This window comes from Pollachius pollachius, assembly GCF_949987615.1.
Source record: "Pollachius pollachius genome assembly, chromosome: 1".
NCBI lineage: Eukaryota > Metazoa > Chordata > Actinopteri > Gadiformes > Gadidae > Pollachius > Pollachius pollachius.
The window spans coordinates 7,754,626-7,769,681 of record NC_136934.1 but is presented as its reverse complement, the minus strand read 5'-3'; the positions used below and the strand labels follow the sequence as shown (position 1 = coordinate 7,769,681).

Genomic DNA, 15,056 nt, shown 5'->3' with positions numbered 1-15,056 from the left:
ACACACACACACACACACACACACACACACACACACACACACACACACACACACACACACACACACACACACACACACACACACACACACACACACACACACACACACCTCTAGACTTGTGTCGGGGTAATGTGATTGTAGCCACGTGTCTAGGTAGGGGGTTTTCCAGCGTAGCCAAGGGACCACCACCATCTTCTACCGCCCTGAACGACACACCTACAACCCCCCACCCCCCGCCCCCGTATGAAAGTCTCTGTTGCCTTTTTAGTAGACGTTGTTGTTTTGACACTTTTTTGTTATTTTTTAAGCTATGTTGACTTGTTATCGATGCCTTGACGGCAGATTGTGTGTTTTTGAATATCAATGACTTCTGGAGTTTTGTTACACGCAGGGTTGGAGTTGAACAGAATTGGGAGACAGTATGCGCCGTGCAGTTCTTGATATTTCCGACGTTGTCTCCTGTTGTTTGCGTCCAAGCTTCACGGACACGTCATATCCTGTGAGTCTTACCTGTGGATAGTTCTCTGGGACGCAAAGTTGGTCTGGAAGAACCCTAGAAGAGCCCAATTCCTTTTCGTTGATCACTCTGACAAAGTCGGAATACACTTTTATGGTTAGGCTCAGATTGATAAACGATTTTAAGACGGTGTAGAGACACTTTAATCTTTTTCTTTTGTCCCTTAAACTGGTTTGAAAACTCATCTCTCAGGCTCACATCCACTGGACTCTGTCTGTGCTCGCTTTACCCATGTCCCTTTTTGTAGTCGTTTTCTATGCAACTGAACAAGTTCGTTTTTATTTAACACAAATGTCCCAGTGAATCACCAACCTATATTGCATTTCATGTATGATCACGTTGCGATTATGGCTCTTTCTTCAAGACTAAATGAATACTTCAATTATCGGTTATTCGGTTAAACTTCCACTTTTGTCCACACTGTTTCTTTACTACCCCCCCCCCCCCCCCCCCCCCCCATACAGGAAGCAGTTGGTTTGACCGTCTATAAAAGCCGCAGTCAGGGTTGAGAAATATTTGCCAAAGCTAGAGCTCAGAATACAATATTATATTCTGTTAAATACATAGTCACCAATACAATATAGGGTAATAACATCCATCTTCTACCTACATATAAGCTTAGATTTCTGTTTTCTGTGCTGGCTCTTAGTTATTGGACACTTCAGTAGTAGGGAGGACTTGTAAGCAAGTGTGCACAGATTTATTCAACACTGGATGTTGAGTTTGCTGACCAAAAATAACTTGGATTAAAAGAAAGTTTTTCATTTGTTTCGTTGTACAGAGTTAGTTTATTGTACACTTCGAGTGCAAAGGCTTTCCATTCAATAATTACAGTAAATGTTCTGTTGTGTTGTTTTTCTACTGTATAAACCTGTTTTATACTAATTTATATGAACTCTGGTTGTATTTGTGTCTTTTCCAGTAAAATAATTGGAGTAAGAATGATGCTTGGTGTTCCTAATACTAGAGTCAAAACCACTATTGGGCTGTTTTTCATGTGTTTCGTTTTAAATCTTTATACAAATGTACAAACTCAAACGGTGCTTATTGTTCTCATATCAAACTTGAATAAAATCATACAGAAGGAATCAAAAAGGACCGGCTGTTCACTGCCCTGGTTTTATTTTCCCACATTTGTTCATAACAAAACCTTACTATTTCAAATAAACGTCACTGTTCAAATTAAACCATTTAAAGAGTGTGGTCTATGGAGTCACTGATTTGGCACAGCGTCTCTGTCTGATTTACTACCTCTGCACTGTTCTTGCATGAGGGAATCCTCATCCTAGAGCAATCCACCCAGTCTGACAGGGCACTGCTTACAGCCATGCTGAGTGTTGCCAGCATTTCATTGAGGTCTTTTACAAACAACAAAAATGAACAAATGCTCGTACTTTAATTCATATTCAAAGTCTTAATATTTATTGTGAAAAATCTAAAAAGATACAACCTTAGAAGAATAGTTAGGAAAAGTACAACATTACCAAAGTTCTACCTTCCTGCTTAAAATATGCTTTATTACTACTTTAGTTATATATATTTAGTACATAGCATATAAATAACTGTACCAAAAGCTACTTTTCTGGTTTTTAGTCACTCTGATTCACTTTATCGTTAATTCACGTTTACTCCCTTTACTGTGCTTCAACCCACTTGCAAGGAGGTGCATCTTCTGCCCATACAACATCCACCTGCATTGAGGCGTATTTGAATAACTATAGAAGCAAACACAAAACACATGAATGCCATGTGTTTAAATAAGGCAATGAATGGTCTTCTATCTGCATGTCAATGTCTCAGGATTTAATCTGCACTCTGGCTGTTGATTTCCTGGTAGTCCGCAGGGATAGTGTCTAAGGGAGCAAGAGAAGGAATGACAAATAGTTATTACCAACGTTCATAGCTCAGTCGTATCACTCTCCAGATCAGCATGATGAGGGAGACCACAATGGAAATAAGCCTTCAGACTTTATTGTGTGATCCCTGACTATGTATTTTGAATGTATGACACAGAGCGCTGCTCATATATCAAAATGGTCAAATGAAATCAATCAATCAATGACGTAGTGGCGCCTGGCTGGGTGCTCCCTGTGCTGTAGAACGGAGGGGAGGTCTCACCGTTACAGCGGTACTTCAGGTTGGACCAGATGATGTTCTCCTGGGAGAAGCAGAACACACCCAGTCTCCCGCCCCTCATGCTGGTGTCGATGGTGACGCCTGAGTCCGCCACCAGGGTCGAGCCCTCGTAGAAACGGACCCTAGCCCCCCACCACCCCCACACAACGCATCGAAGGTTAGGTGGGAAGATGTGTGTGTGTGTGTGTGTGTGTGTGTGTGTGTGTGTGTGTGTGTGTGTGTGTGTGTGTGTGTGTGTGTCAGGGGCGTAGGACTGAGTTTAACATTGGGGGGGACACATATCGGAAACCTGACATATCCGTTAATGGTTTGAAATACAGAAATATGTCATAAATTAACAACACTGAAAAAATTCACAAATATATTTTATTCTACTAAAAAGATACATTTGTAAATGTAAAGGAAAACACATTTTGAATGGCAGTAATGAACTGATAAATATCAAATCAATTCTTTAATTGCACGCTCAATCATCCAGTTTTTTAGAATAAGAAGCGGTGACAAGACGCTGTGTTGCGCTTTCAAAATAAAATAAAGTATTTTTCTCCCCCTGGTATAATTTTTAGTTGGGACAAATGCGCCTGTCTCCAATATTGGAGGGGACACGTCCCCTCCGTCCCCCCCGGTTCCTACGCCCTTGGTGTGTGTGTGTGTGTGTGTGTGTGTGTGTGTGTGTGCTTGTGCCCGCGTTGGTAAAGGATTGAGGTAGGTTGGCGATGGTTGAAGTCAAGGTCAGGGTTGTTTGGGGTTAAGTTAAGTTAAGGGTGAAAGCTACACGGCAGTTACCAAAGGACAGGTCTGAATAGTTGCCCCTCCCCCTGTCAGATGTAGGTGTCGATGGCCCAAATGTGGAGGCGTGTCCCCGGCCCATACCTGATGTAGCCGACCTGGGGCCGGTGCTGGAGGTACCAGCGGTAGGACACCTTGTCCTTCCAGCCAGAGTTCCTGGGGTCCTTCCACAGCAGGCGGACCTGGTCGTCCGTGTCTCCCGTGTGCCAGAGGGAGTTCCTCAGGTACTCCCCGGGACCCGTCTTGGACTTGACTGCCTGGGCCATGGGAGGAGAGAGGAGACATGGTGTGGCCGCGGGTCAGTGTGTATCACACTGGGGGCAGCACACTGGGATGGGAATAGAGTACTAAAGTGTGACGTCCCGTTTCCATAGCAACCGATATTCGGTTCTACTAAAGCAAATGAACCAGGGGAAATCCTATGCCACACAAACGTTTTATAGAAAATGAAAGATTTTTTTGCGAATTGATTTGCGAGTTCGCTTTATCAATGATTTAAGTAATATTGAGAAAAGATTGTCTTCATATATAAAAAAAAACTAAAGTAACGTTGTCCAACTTTTCCTTTTAATAACCCAGGGGAATACATGAAAGCCTCGACATGTTTCGATTGGTAGTGATTTTCACCTCTTGAAATTGATTTATTTTCATTTTGAAAGAAACAACACATGGAAGCAATGGAGAACACCTTCTCTTGTTCGGTTGTTTAGAACTGAAAATCTGGTCGCCAGGACAACGTGACGTTTTCAATTTAGTACTGCTTGCATGGGTGTGCGCGTATGCGTACATGCATGCACACATGCATGTACGCATACGCGCACACCAATGCAAGCATACACACACACACACACACACACACACACACACAAACAGACTTAAATGCTCCCACACACACACACACACACACCCACACCTTTATAACTGCATTCTCGCAGACACACACACACACACACACACACACACACACACACACACACATATGCAGAGACAGACACGCACACACGCACCCACAGACAGACCTTAAGCTGAATCCCTGGCTCTGCCACCGCTCTGAAGGGAACAGCCTGCCAGTAGGTCTGCTCCGTCTGCTTCCACATCACCACGTAGAACGACGAGGAGTCCTGGTATCCGAAGATGAAGCCGGCATAGTCGTCGTCCGTCACCGTGTTCACGTGGAACGTGCCGTCGAAGTCCACGCCGCTGAACGCCGTGTAGCCTGCAGAGAGGAAACCCGGGGAGGAACGAGCCCCGGTGAAGCCTGGAGCTCCACTGAGAGGAGTCTGCTGTTAACTGTATGAGCATCAACGCCTTTCTTACCAACAGCGAGGCCTGGGTCGGAGTTCATGGTCTGAACGATCTCCATGCCCTGAGGGGAGAGAGAGATGGTCCAACCCTGAGCGATAGCACCACAACAGGTGTTGTTCGTCATTTGCTGGAGGCCTTCATCCATAAGGCCTCCACCATAACAACTTACAGAGAATTCCCTTACATGTCGTGCCTGCACGGGTATGGTGGGGCATACTTGAAATGGTCGACAGCTGCCGTTTAAATTACTCCAGGTTAAGTCTATTAATAAAGTGATTGATGTACGGTCGGTGAAGCTCGCCCGTAGAGAGAGTGTTACCGTCTGATGTCTGAGCGATATTCAAGGCAGCTACAGGGGCTGTAGACTTTGTGGCTTACGCTGTTGAGCACCACCCAGTTGGGGTCTATCTGGGCGTCGCCCTCGGGGTCCAGCACCACCGTCTGGTAGGCCCTGAAGTCCGTCAGGGTGATCTCGGCGTTCTCCGGACACGTGTCTATGATGTCGATGATGGTGTCGTTGTCGAAGTCTCCGGCACAGGCCAACCCCACCTTAAAACCTGGAACACAGTCGCCGTTACTGCCGCTGTGCAAACACTCACGCAAACTCACATGCAAACATGCAGACACGCACACACACACACACACACACACACACGCACAGATGCAGACACACACAAATGCGCACAGACACACAAGCACACACAAACACACACGCAGAGACGCAGGAACACACACAAACACATATGTGTGCATGCACACACACACACACACATGCAATAGATAGTGATGATAAACTAACTGTATTCCTTCTGGTCTGGGTTGAAGACCAGTCGACAGTTGTCTTGATCATCCAGTACGCCGTCGTCGTCATCGTCGTCGTCGCATTCATCCCCCTGCCGAGAACACAAAGAGACATGATGACAATGGGGCGTTTTCACAGAGGCGTCATCGGAAAACAATTCATTGTGTTTATTCCAATAATAGTTGGTAAAACAGGGAAAGCTAAATTGAAATCAGGTTACATTATCCGATTAGAAGATCTTTAATTTCCATTTCTCTACATTTTGTTAAGGCTTCCCAGTACAAAACAGCACCCGATATAGTGGACAGGACACAGTGCACCACAAAAACACAAAAGCACGGAAGACCTTCCCGTCCTTGTCAGTGTCCAGCTGGGCCGAGTTGATGACCGTGGGGCAGTTGTCCTTGTTGTTCTGGTGGCCGTCCCCGTCACTGAGCAAGGGGAGGAACAGGGAGAACACATCAACACCACTGGTTCTCCTCGATGACCCCACCGTCACCGGCCCCAGAGAAAGGGCAGCCCCCACCTGTCTATGTTGTCGTCACACGTGTCCCCGACCAGGTCGTCGTCAGAGTCCACCTGGAGCCAGAGGGAAGCAGAGGACTTTGTTGAGTTGCATTAAAGGGATCATGAATATATAAATACTAAGCATCTTATTGGGATTCCGATGGATATGCTCTGCTGGTAGTTTTTGTTACGCCAATTTCAATTGTATGCTTTATTTGTTCTCATGCTAATATGTAAGTTGCATCTGATAAATAACTTTTATATATATATATACATAAATATATATATATATATATATATATATATATATACTTGATATGACTGGAAATACAACAACAACAACAGCATCAACTTGCAAAGAGTGGGAGAGTGGGTTGTGACTGTGGGGGACGGGGCTTGTCTTAGTGACGGTTGCCGTGGTTACCTGGTTGGGGTTGACCATGTCGGGGCAGCTGTCACAGACGTCTCCCACCCCGTCCCTGTCTCGGTCCACCTGGTCGACGTTGGGCACCAGCGGGCAGTTATCCAGAACGTTATTCAGGCCTGAGGAGGGTAAACGTGGTTTTATTGCAGAGCCTGCTGCTGCTGACCAAAGGAGCACAATGGAATGAGTCTGAAGAAGTGAAAAACAAATCCCAGGCACGTTTTATTCCGGGAATCAGCCTGAACAGGGCTCGTTTAACTCAGTGAAATAGTTTCCAGCGGACATCAACAGCTGGCACAGGAACGCCACGGAAAAAACGCTGCTCTTAGAGCAGAGACAGACATGACCAAGCGCTAAGCTATCCAGAATACAAGTTAAAGACATTCCCAAACAATCGGTTGAGGTGGAGCTTTTGGCCAGAAGAAAATATGGGGATCTGAAATGATTTAACTGAATAAATGGGGATTACTATAAGCCCATGGGCATACATGTGGGCAAGCACACACACTAACACACACACACACACACACACACACACACACACACACACACACACACACACACACACACACACACACACACACACACACACACACACACACACACACACACACACACACACACACACACACGTGCATGCCGCACACAAAAACTGTTTTTCCAATGGAACTAATTACAGTGTTCCAGAAAGAGTATGCAAGAGAAATATGTGGCATAGCAATAAGCAGTCCAACAAAATCGTTTCAGTTTGCCTGGAACACTTTCACTTTTAACACTTGTCTTTTACTTGGGCTGCAAATGGTTTGTTATTAGGGCAGTGGGAGTTTAGTGGAGCTCCAGTTTAAAAATACAACAACAACAACACCTGAATTGGAAACAGAAAATACCACGATGTGATCCACGATGTGGATGTGTTTAACAGATGAAGTATTATTCTGGTTGTCTTTTAACTGGAAACCCAGTGAGAAGGCGAAAGACTTCCTCACTCTCCATTGATGAGATAACTGCAGGGTCTAGACTCTGGGTGGCCAGTATCCTACATAGTAGCCACACAGTCTAATAGGTACCCATTAGGTTTCACACAGTGTTTTACATATTTTACCGTAAAACCAGAGCAATAAAAGTTAATGATCTGGGAGCTGGCTGAGACGATAGCCTGCTTTAACAGTGTGAAGCCCAGCATTTAGTCTGCCCCGTTAAAGGGCTTTGAAAGCTGGATCGTGTGCATTGTTGACGTTTATATCGAACCACGAGGGGATGGAACGCCAGAGGACGGGTGTGAGGATGAGATCCAGCTCACCGTCTCCGTCGATGTCATCGTCGCACTCATTCCCCAGGCCGTCCGAGTCTGTGTCCTTCTGTGTGGGGTTCTCTATGGTGGGACAGTTGTCACAGGCGTCTCCGTGGGCGTCTTTATCTCTGTTCCTCTGGTCCTCATTGGGGACAAGCCAACAGTTGTCCTGTGTGTCGTTCGGAGAGAGCTTGGAATTAACTGGAGTGCCACACCTGTTGGTATAGGCTCATACCTGTTGCTCTTTATAACATGAACAGAATGTCTCGCTTTATGGATGACGGGGAGCATTGAATAGTGAACACACGTCTATATTTAGAATTCCATCGCTGTCTGCGTCATCGTCACAAGCGTTCCCGAGGCCATCTCGGTCCGCGTCCTCCTGGCCCGAGTTTGGCACAAAGATGCAGTTGTCCTGGAAACAACACGGCCGGTTTAATTTATTGGTTCATGGTTGTCGGTCTCGGCTCGTTTTGGGATGGAGGCGAGGAGAGAGGGTGTAATACCATGTTACAGCTGTTGTCCTTGCACCTGAGTTTGGCATCGGGGAACGCATCGATGTCTGTGTCCTTTCCGCACACAAATCCATTCCCTGCCCAACCGATGCCGCACTGAGAAAACACACACGCACGCACGCACACACACACACACACACACACACACACACACACACACACACACACACAGGCGCACACAGGCACACACACACACATGCACACACACGCACACAGGCGCACACAGGCGCACACATGCACACACACACACACACACACACACACAGACACACACACACACACAGACACACACACACACACACACACACACACACACACACATACACACACACAAATACACACACACTTATAGTATGAGGGGAAAATCTATAACATCAGATAAAATCAGATGAATTTTTGCCTAGAACAACAGGGTCAAATATCTACAAGATTATGGTATGCCTTAGGCAGAATGCAATAATAAAGATTGGACCAGTACTGATGTTAACGAAATGTTAACATCAATAAGGCACATCTCATGGCCTTATCATTCCGCATACTTTCTCAAACAAGGACACATCCTGTCCTGCACCTAGCTCAGTAAATATTGAACTCGTCTCTGCTATCTCAAATCCCCGTCCCACTATGGTAGCCCTTCTCGGTTCCGGTTCTCACCACACAGCTGATGCTGCCATCCCTCTCCACCACACATTCTGCGTTAGGGTCGCACGGGTTGGGTTGGCCATTCAAACAGAAGCCTTGTCCAAGGCAGCCCTGCTTCTGGTCCCCACTGAAGCCCCTCTTGCACTCCCCACAGCGGAAGGAGCCCTGATGAGGACAACACACACACACACACACACACACACACACACACACACACAGCCTTCAGGTCTGACAGTTCTATTTTATCATTCATTATTCAGCATTTTGTCCTATTCTTGGAACCGTATTTACATTGGCCTCTGGTTCACTTACCACAGTGTTGTGGCAGTGAGAGTTTGGGGTACAGCCTCCATTTGCAAGTACTCCCTCACACTCGTCTATATCGTCACACACCTGGGGGGACGAAAGACAGCAAGGATGATTCAGCGTGTTCAGGACCATCCAATGATTTCGGGGGTTTTTCAACTTAGATCTTCAGGGCGTTTGGAGCGACCTGTTTGTGTGAGCGGGCGTAGGCCACTCCCACTCCGGTCAGCTCCGGTCCGGTGTATCCCAGAGGGCAGACCTCACAGCGGAACCCAGGGGCCGTGTTCACGCAGCGCACGCCGGGGAAGCAGGGCTTGAACCGACACTGTCACACGGCGGGGAAAAAGACGTCACTTAAAGCTTGAACCGACACTGTCCCACAGTGGGGGAAAAGACGTCACTTAAAGCTTGAACCGACACTGTCCCACAGTGGGGGAAAAGACGTCACTTAAAGCTTGAACTGACACTGTCCCACAGTGGGGGAAAAGACATCACTTAAAGCTTAAACCGACACTGTCCCACAGTGGGGGAAAATAATTCACTTAAAGCTTAAACCGACACTGTCCCACAGTGGGGGAAAATAATTCACTTAAAGCTTAAACCGACACTGTCCCACAGTGGGGGAAAAGACGTCACTTAAAGCTTAAAACAACGCATCAACACACAGAGGTTGAAAACATATTTGGCTCAAAGCTTAAACCAATGATTTCACACACAGTGGTTAAAAAAGACATCACTTAACCTAAACCAAAAAGGTAACATCAAATGGTGTAAAAGTAAAAGAAAAAAAAACTTTTACACACAGTGGTTAAGGAAATACTTCACTTAACCTAAACCAAAAAGGTAACATCAAATGGTGATAAATACAACTTACAAATTAAACTGACACACACACACACACACACACACACACACACACACACACACATACACACACACACACACACACACACACACACACACACACACACACACACACACAGGTGTTTAGAGGGACACCTACCTCGTCCACGTCGTCACACTGCACCCCGTCCCCTGTGAATCCTTCGGGACAGGGGGCGCAGCTGAAGACCCCGTTCTGGGAGGGAATACACATGTCCTGGGTGAAGCACGTACCCGGTCGGCACCGCTGGAGGGGCTGAGGCTGGGGTTGTACGACCGGGCGGGTACCTGACCCCGTTGGGGTGGGACCGTCCCCTAGACCTAGGCACCGCACCACACATAGCACACATGTTGGAGAAGACATAGTCAGCCATTTGAAAATGAATGTCAAGGAATTGAAAGGAGTTGATGGTGTCCACCACAAGCCAGGCATTCTGCGATGGTGTTCCTCAGATAAATGGTCTCCTTGATCTAAACAAACAAACAAACAAATAACCGAGAACAGCATGTTAAAAGTTGAATTGACAATCCCAATATTACACCAGTCAGAATAGCGCTTTCTATCTACAGCTGAGAGAAGAGGCTACCTGCTGGTTCAACATTGCCTTCATCTCTGCCATCATGGTCTTGAGCTCCAGTAAGGATTCCAGATCCTCTAGGGTCTTGCCTCCTGAGATCGCTGGAGCAACAGAACAAAACAACAATAACAGAGAGAGGGCGAGGAGGTTATATTGGTGCTGATCTGTTGTGCCAGTGGGGCTTTCTATGGGACATCACTGGCGAGGTGAAACATCACTGGGCTCTGTGTTACACGACCCCCTCCTCTAACTTACTAGGTGAATTAAAAATCTTGGAAATTTGATGAATTGAAGGAAAGACAGCCAAGACAGAACGCTTCAATGCAAAGATAGCAGAGAATAAAAACCACCCATCTCTGAAACACCTAGGGTACAGTCACAGACTCAAGACCAAAACACACAACCTTAACCTTAACAGTTAACAGTGTCAATAATTATTTTACAACCATGCACTTGTAAATAACTTGCAGATGGAAGGAGAATGGAATCAATGGAACCATGTCCATACCTTAACCACTAATATATGGGGTCCCCCAGACTGGGTCTGCTTTCGTTCCTACTACACATCAATGACATGAAGTCAGCCTGTGATTGCAATCTGTTCCTTGAGGCAGAGTACTCGGCTCTTCGGGTTCCCATCAGGATACATTAGAAGTTCCATTAGAAGTTCTCATTAAAGTTAACATCTGGTTCGTAGTCCCAAAGAGTCGCTACTCTTTGGGAGGAATGCAAAACTAACGAAGTCTCAAGGATTGGTTGTAGGCAACACCAAAGTTATAGTTAAAGAGTCAGTTTCATGGGTGTTTATGAGATCATAAACTATCTGGTGAGAGTGTGGCCCAAAAAGTTCTCCCTAAAGTAAATCAAAAGGTAAAGCTTCTTGCTCGAGTATCCACTTTAATGGACCGAAATGCTCTTGAAATATTGGCAGGGGCACTTGTGCAATGCCCTTTTGATTATACCTGCACTTCATTGTAACTTGTGCAATGCCCTTTTGATTATACCTGCACTTCATTGTAAACTAGCATCCCTAAGACTATTTAAAGCAAGTTATAGATTTCCGAAAAAACAATCTAGCTAGGCTGATTCTGAATGCTGATTCAGAATTCCATCAGCCAATTCAAACCGATCAATACCCATGATCTGTGGGGTGTGTCCCCGCTGATGGGTGCCACAGTCCTGCAGAGTGGCCACGTTGGCCTTGGTGTCCTCTATCACCAGCTTCAGGTCTGTCAATTCATCCTGTGGGGGCAAGGAGATATAAGTCCTATTCAGCCTATAAACGTGTTCACCCTCGCTTGGTGGAAAGAGAATATGTGTCAATATGTCAATGTGTTTATTTTAGTTTAGTTCAGTTAATTTCTGAACAAACACCCATTTATTCCTAGGGTCCCAGAGCCTGTAAGGATCACCTGTCCGTTAGGCTGCAGGGTCCTAAGGGCCACACTGTTGGGGCTGCGGGGGAGAGACCCGAAGGCGGCCGGTAGCTTGTCCACATAATACACCAGCCTGCAGTCCACGTAGATGTTGAGGCGGGGGGGCCCGTTCTGGAGCCCGCTGGCCTGCAGCATCACGTGGTGCTCCTGGCCGTCCGCCAGGCCCGGGGAGTTGGCGCTGGCCGTGTCGTACGCACCGTTGGTCTTCATGTAGCGCAGGATAACTGGACGGAGAAACCAAAGGAAAACATAGAGGGGAAACGGGCACAGGGTTGGAGGGGTAGTAATAAAGAAAAACAAATAGAGAACGGATCAGTGGAGGATTTTACCTTGAAAGCAGATTCCTTTGTTTAGTCACACGGTCACACCACTGCAGTGCCCGCACATAACTAGAGGTGATCGCTTCACCTCTGGTTATGCTGCTGGCAGTTTTCTCAAGAACCTCTCACCCAAGCAACCTCACACTCCACCCTGCACTTCATTGAGGGCTCGGCCACAGTCCCACCAAGTGTGAGTTCGATCGGACGAACGATTGTTGAGAAAACCAAAGGACAGACATACACACAAAGTCCCCTCTAATCATAGTTAGACATACGATTTTGAATAAAAATAAATAAAATAAAAATAAAGGATCACTTTTGTTGAACATGGCCTGGACGCTGAACTCCAGGTATTTGGTGTTGTCATTGGGGTTGATGATGCTGAACAGCGTGGTCGGGGTCTTGCTGTTCAGCTTGAAGGAGGACAGGATGAAGGCTTCGTCCCTCCCGTTGTTCTTCAGGCTGCCCTGGAGCAGGTCTGGCAGACAGTCCGGAGAACCCAGCAGGTCGTACACTGAGACCCACAGAGAAGACCGAGAAGGGAACCACATAAACAAGGGGACCATTCTCCTTGATGTTGATTCACACTAACTGTGAGTTGTGTTTCCAAGCATATCATGATCATATCAACATCATAGTAAGTATAGATTAATAGTGTTAAAAGTTTTATGTCTTTACTCATGCATTGCATATGAAGGCATAGATGGAATCGCCTACACTGATGATGAAAACCCAACAGCTTGGCCCTATTCTATCTGTTTCCATCCCGCGCGGCTGGGGCGGCACAGTGAGTTTTAATTGGCTGCACCGTGTATAGCAACTGCTGAGTCAGATCACTGAAGCACTTTATGATGTGCTTGAGACTGTAGATGAAAGATGATGTGTATGTGTGTGAGAGAGTGTGTGTGTGTGTGTGTGTTGACTGCCCTGCAGTGGTAGGCTTTACAGAGTGGCAGACTGATAGGCAGTAAACTCTTTTCTTTGGAGAAAATATTTGGCCCTGGTGCAACCATTGCAAGAGCACAGAGAGACAAACTGTGACACACACACGCACACACATACATACACATATACAGTATTTGAATGCATTTAAATACATATAATTAACAATGTTCATTATCCAAAGGAACATTGGCATTGATATATAACTGATAGTAAAAAATGTAATCTGTAGGGTCGAGATAAGTTACAATTATTAACAGATACTGTATGTTACTCAGCAGCGAAAAATGATCCAAACTCTATTACCTCATATTAAGTTGTATTATCTCATATGATTTGATACTAAGCGTTTGTCAGTTGCAGAATGCTAAGGCCAGATGTACTCACCAATGCCCTGTGCTATGACTGTCAGGGCTAGCCGCTGGACCACCAGGGCGAGAGCTGCCCCTCGGACAAGTAGACCCATCCTCTGCACTTGATAAGTGGGGCAGAAGAGCCAGTAGATGCCCCTGGTATCCTCTGCTGTCCTCTTAGAAGAACTGTCGGTCTATTAAGACCTGTGGATGGGTTGAAGTAGAGTCAACACATTCTAAAGTCACAACAAATGAGTGCCTGGTCCAAGAGAGAGCACAAAGACAGACCTGCGGATCAGAGTTCCAGCTGGGTTGAGGTATTCTGTGGCCACAGGCAGCAGGGTTTTTAAAGCTGAGAGGTGTGTCCTGGTGACATATTGCACACAGTTTTCCACCAGTGGGTGAAGGAGGGTTTCCTGTCAATAAAAGGCATACGATCATGATGGTGCCTACTATTTGTGTCATGTATTCCTGCTTGTTTATGGTATATCCCCTTTTCCTTTTTAAACTTATATCACATAAATGCATACACATAAACATACATAGATCAATGCAGGCATACGTACGTGCATGAATACATGCATACAAACACACACATACACACACACACACGCACGCACGCACGCACACACACACACACACACACACACACCCACACACCCACACACCCACACACACACACACACACACATACATACTTACTTAAATACATTTATATTTTTTTCCACTTTATTAAACAATGAACAAAAACCATTATCTGTTAATTCATTCTTTTTTTATTACCTGTTCACTTCCTTATAATAGGGTGGAGCCTCCTGGATTTTATCTTAAGAAGAACAATTCCAGACATCTGGTTCTTGCCTCAAGAGTTATTTAAATAACCACAAAATACTTTTCTACCTTTAAGGACTGGTCCAAGCCAAGACATTTACAATCCCTCTGTGCGTCATTCTTTCTGTGTATGTCTGTCCTTTTGTCTGGTTTCTTAGTCTGTCCGTCTGGTTTATCTGACTTAACTGGCAGGCAGCGTCTTCAAAACGATAATACTTAATACTTAACAATACTCATTTTCTGTATTTACAAGAAGATTCAGAAATTGTTATGGTCGCCTACTACGGAGGAATATAATGTGCATGAAATAGTATGTTGATAATGATTTAATATTTATTTCCCACTTACATTTATAATTGTTCATAGTTACTAAGAATATATCACCCTTGGTCTAAATTTGATTAAATGAAGTAAGAGGATTTAACAATGACGATGCTGATTATGTATTATTGTTTTCATTGACATTGGGAATTCTGTTTT

At 45.5% G+C, this 15,056-nt stretch overlaps 1 protein-coding gene across 1 annotated transcript; it reads right to left on the bottom strand.

The window, feature by feature from the left end:
* Positions 1 to 2,229: 2,229 nt before the first annotated feature.
* thbs4a (thrombospondin 4a) lies at positions 2,230 to 14,046 on the bottom strand. Its single transcript, XM_079737483.1, has 23 exons — positions 13,780 to 14,046; positions 12,767 to 12,964; positions 12,107 to 12,354; positions 11,831 to 11,936; positions 10,704 to 10,795; positions 10,536 to 10,587; positions 10,238 to 10,437; positions 9,422 to 9,559; positions 9,241 to 9,321; positions 8,941 to 9,093; positions 8,278 to 8,382; positions 8,079 to 8,186; positions 7,781 to 7,940; positions 6,481 to 6,599; positions 6,076 to 6,128; positions 5,896 to 5,980; positions 5,547 to 5,640; positions 5,126 to 5,304; positions 4,760 to 4,808; positions 4,462 to 4,658; positions 3,527 to 3,699; positions 2,636 to 2,775; positions 2,230 to 2,370 (listed from the first exon to the last, which is right to left on the bottom strand). Exons 1-23 carry the CDS (start codon positions 13,856 to 13,858, stop codon positions 2,321 to 2,323), a joined length of 2,859 nt encoding a protein of 952 aa, XP_079593609.1. The 5' UTR covers positions 13,859 to 14,046; the 3' UTR covers positions 2,230 to 2,320.
* Positions 14,047 to 15,056: the final 1,010 nt, after the last annotated feature.

Bases quoted from the DNA above. Each gene is read 5' to 3' on its own strand.
- thbs4a (XM_079737483.1), bottom strand. From the start codon at position 13,858: ATGGGTCTACTTGTCCGAGGGGCAGCTCTCGCCCTGGTGGTCCAGCGG. The intron at 9,560-10,237 runs GTAGGTGTCCCT...GCCGTGTGACAG, and splicing joins AGTGTGACGACGTGGACGAG to TGTCGGTTCAAGCCCTGCTT. The intron at 5,981-6,075 runs GTGGGGGCTGCC...CCCCTTGCTCAG, and splicing joins TGTGACGACAACATAGACAG to TGACGGGGACGGCCACCAGA.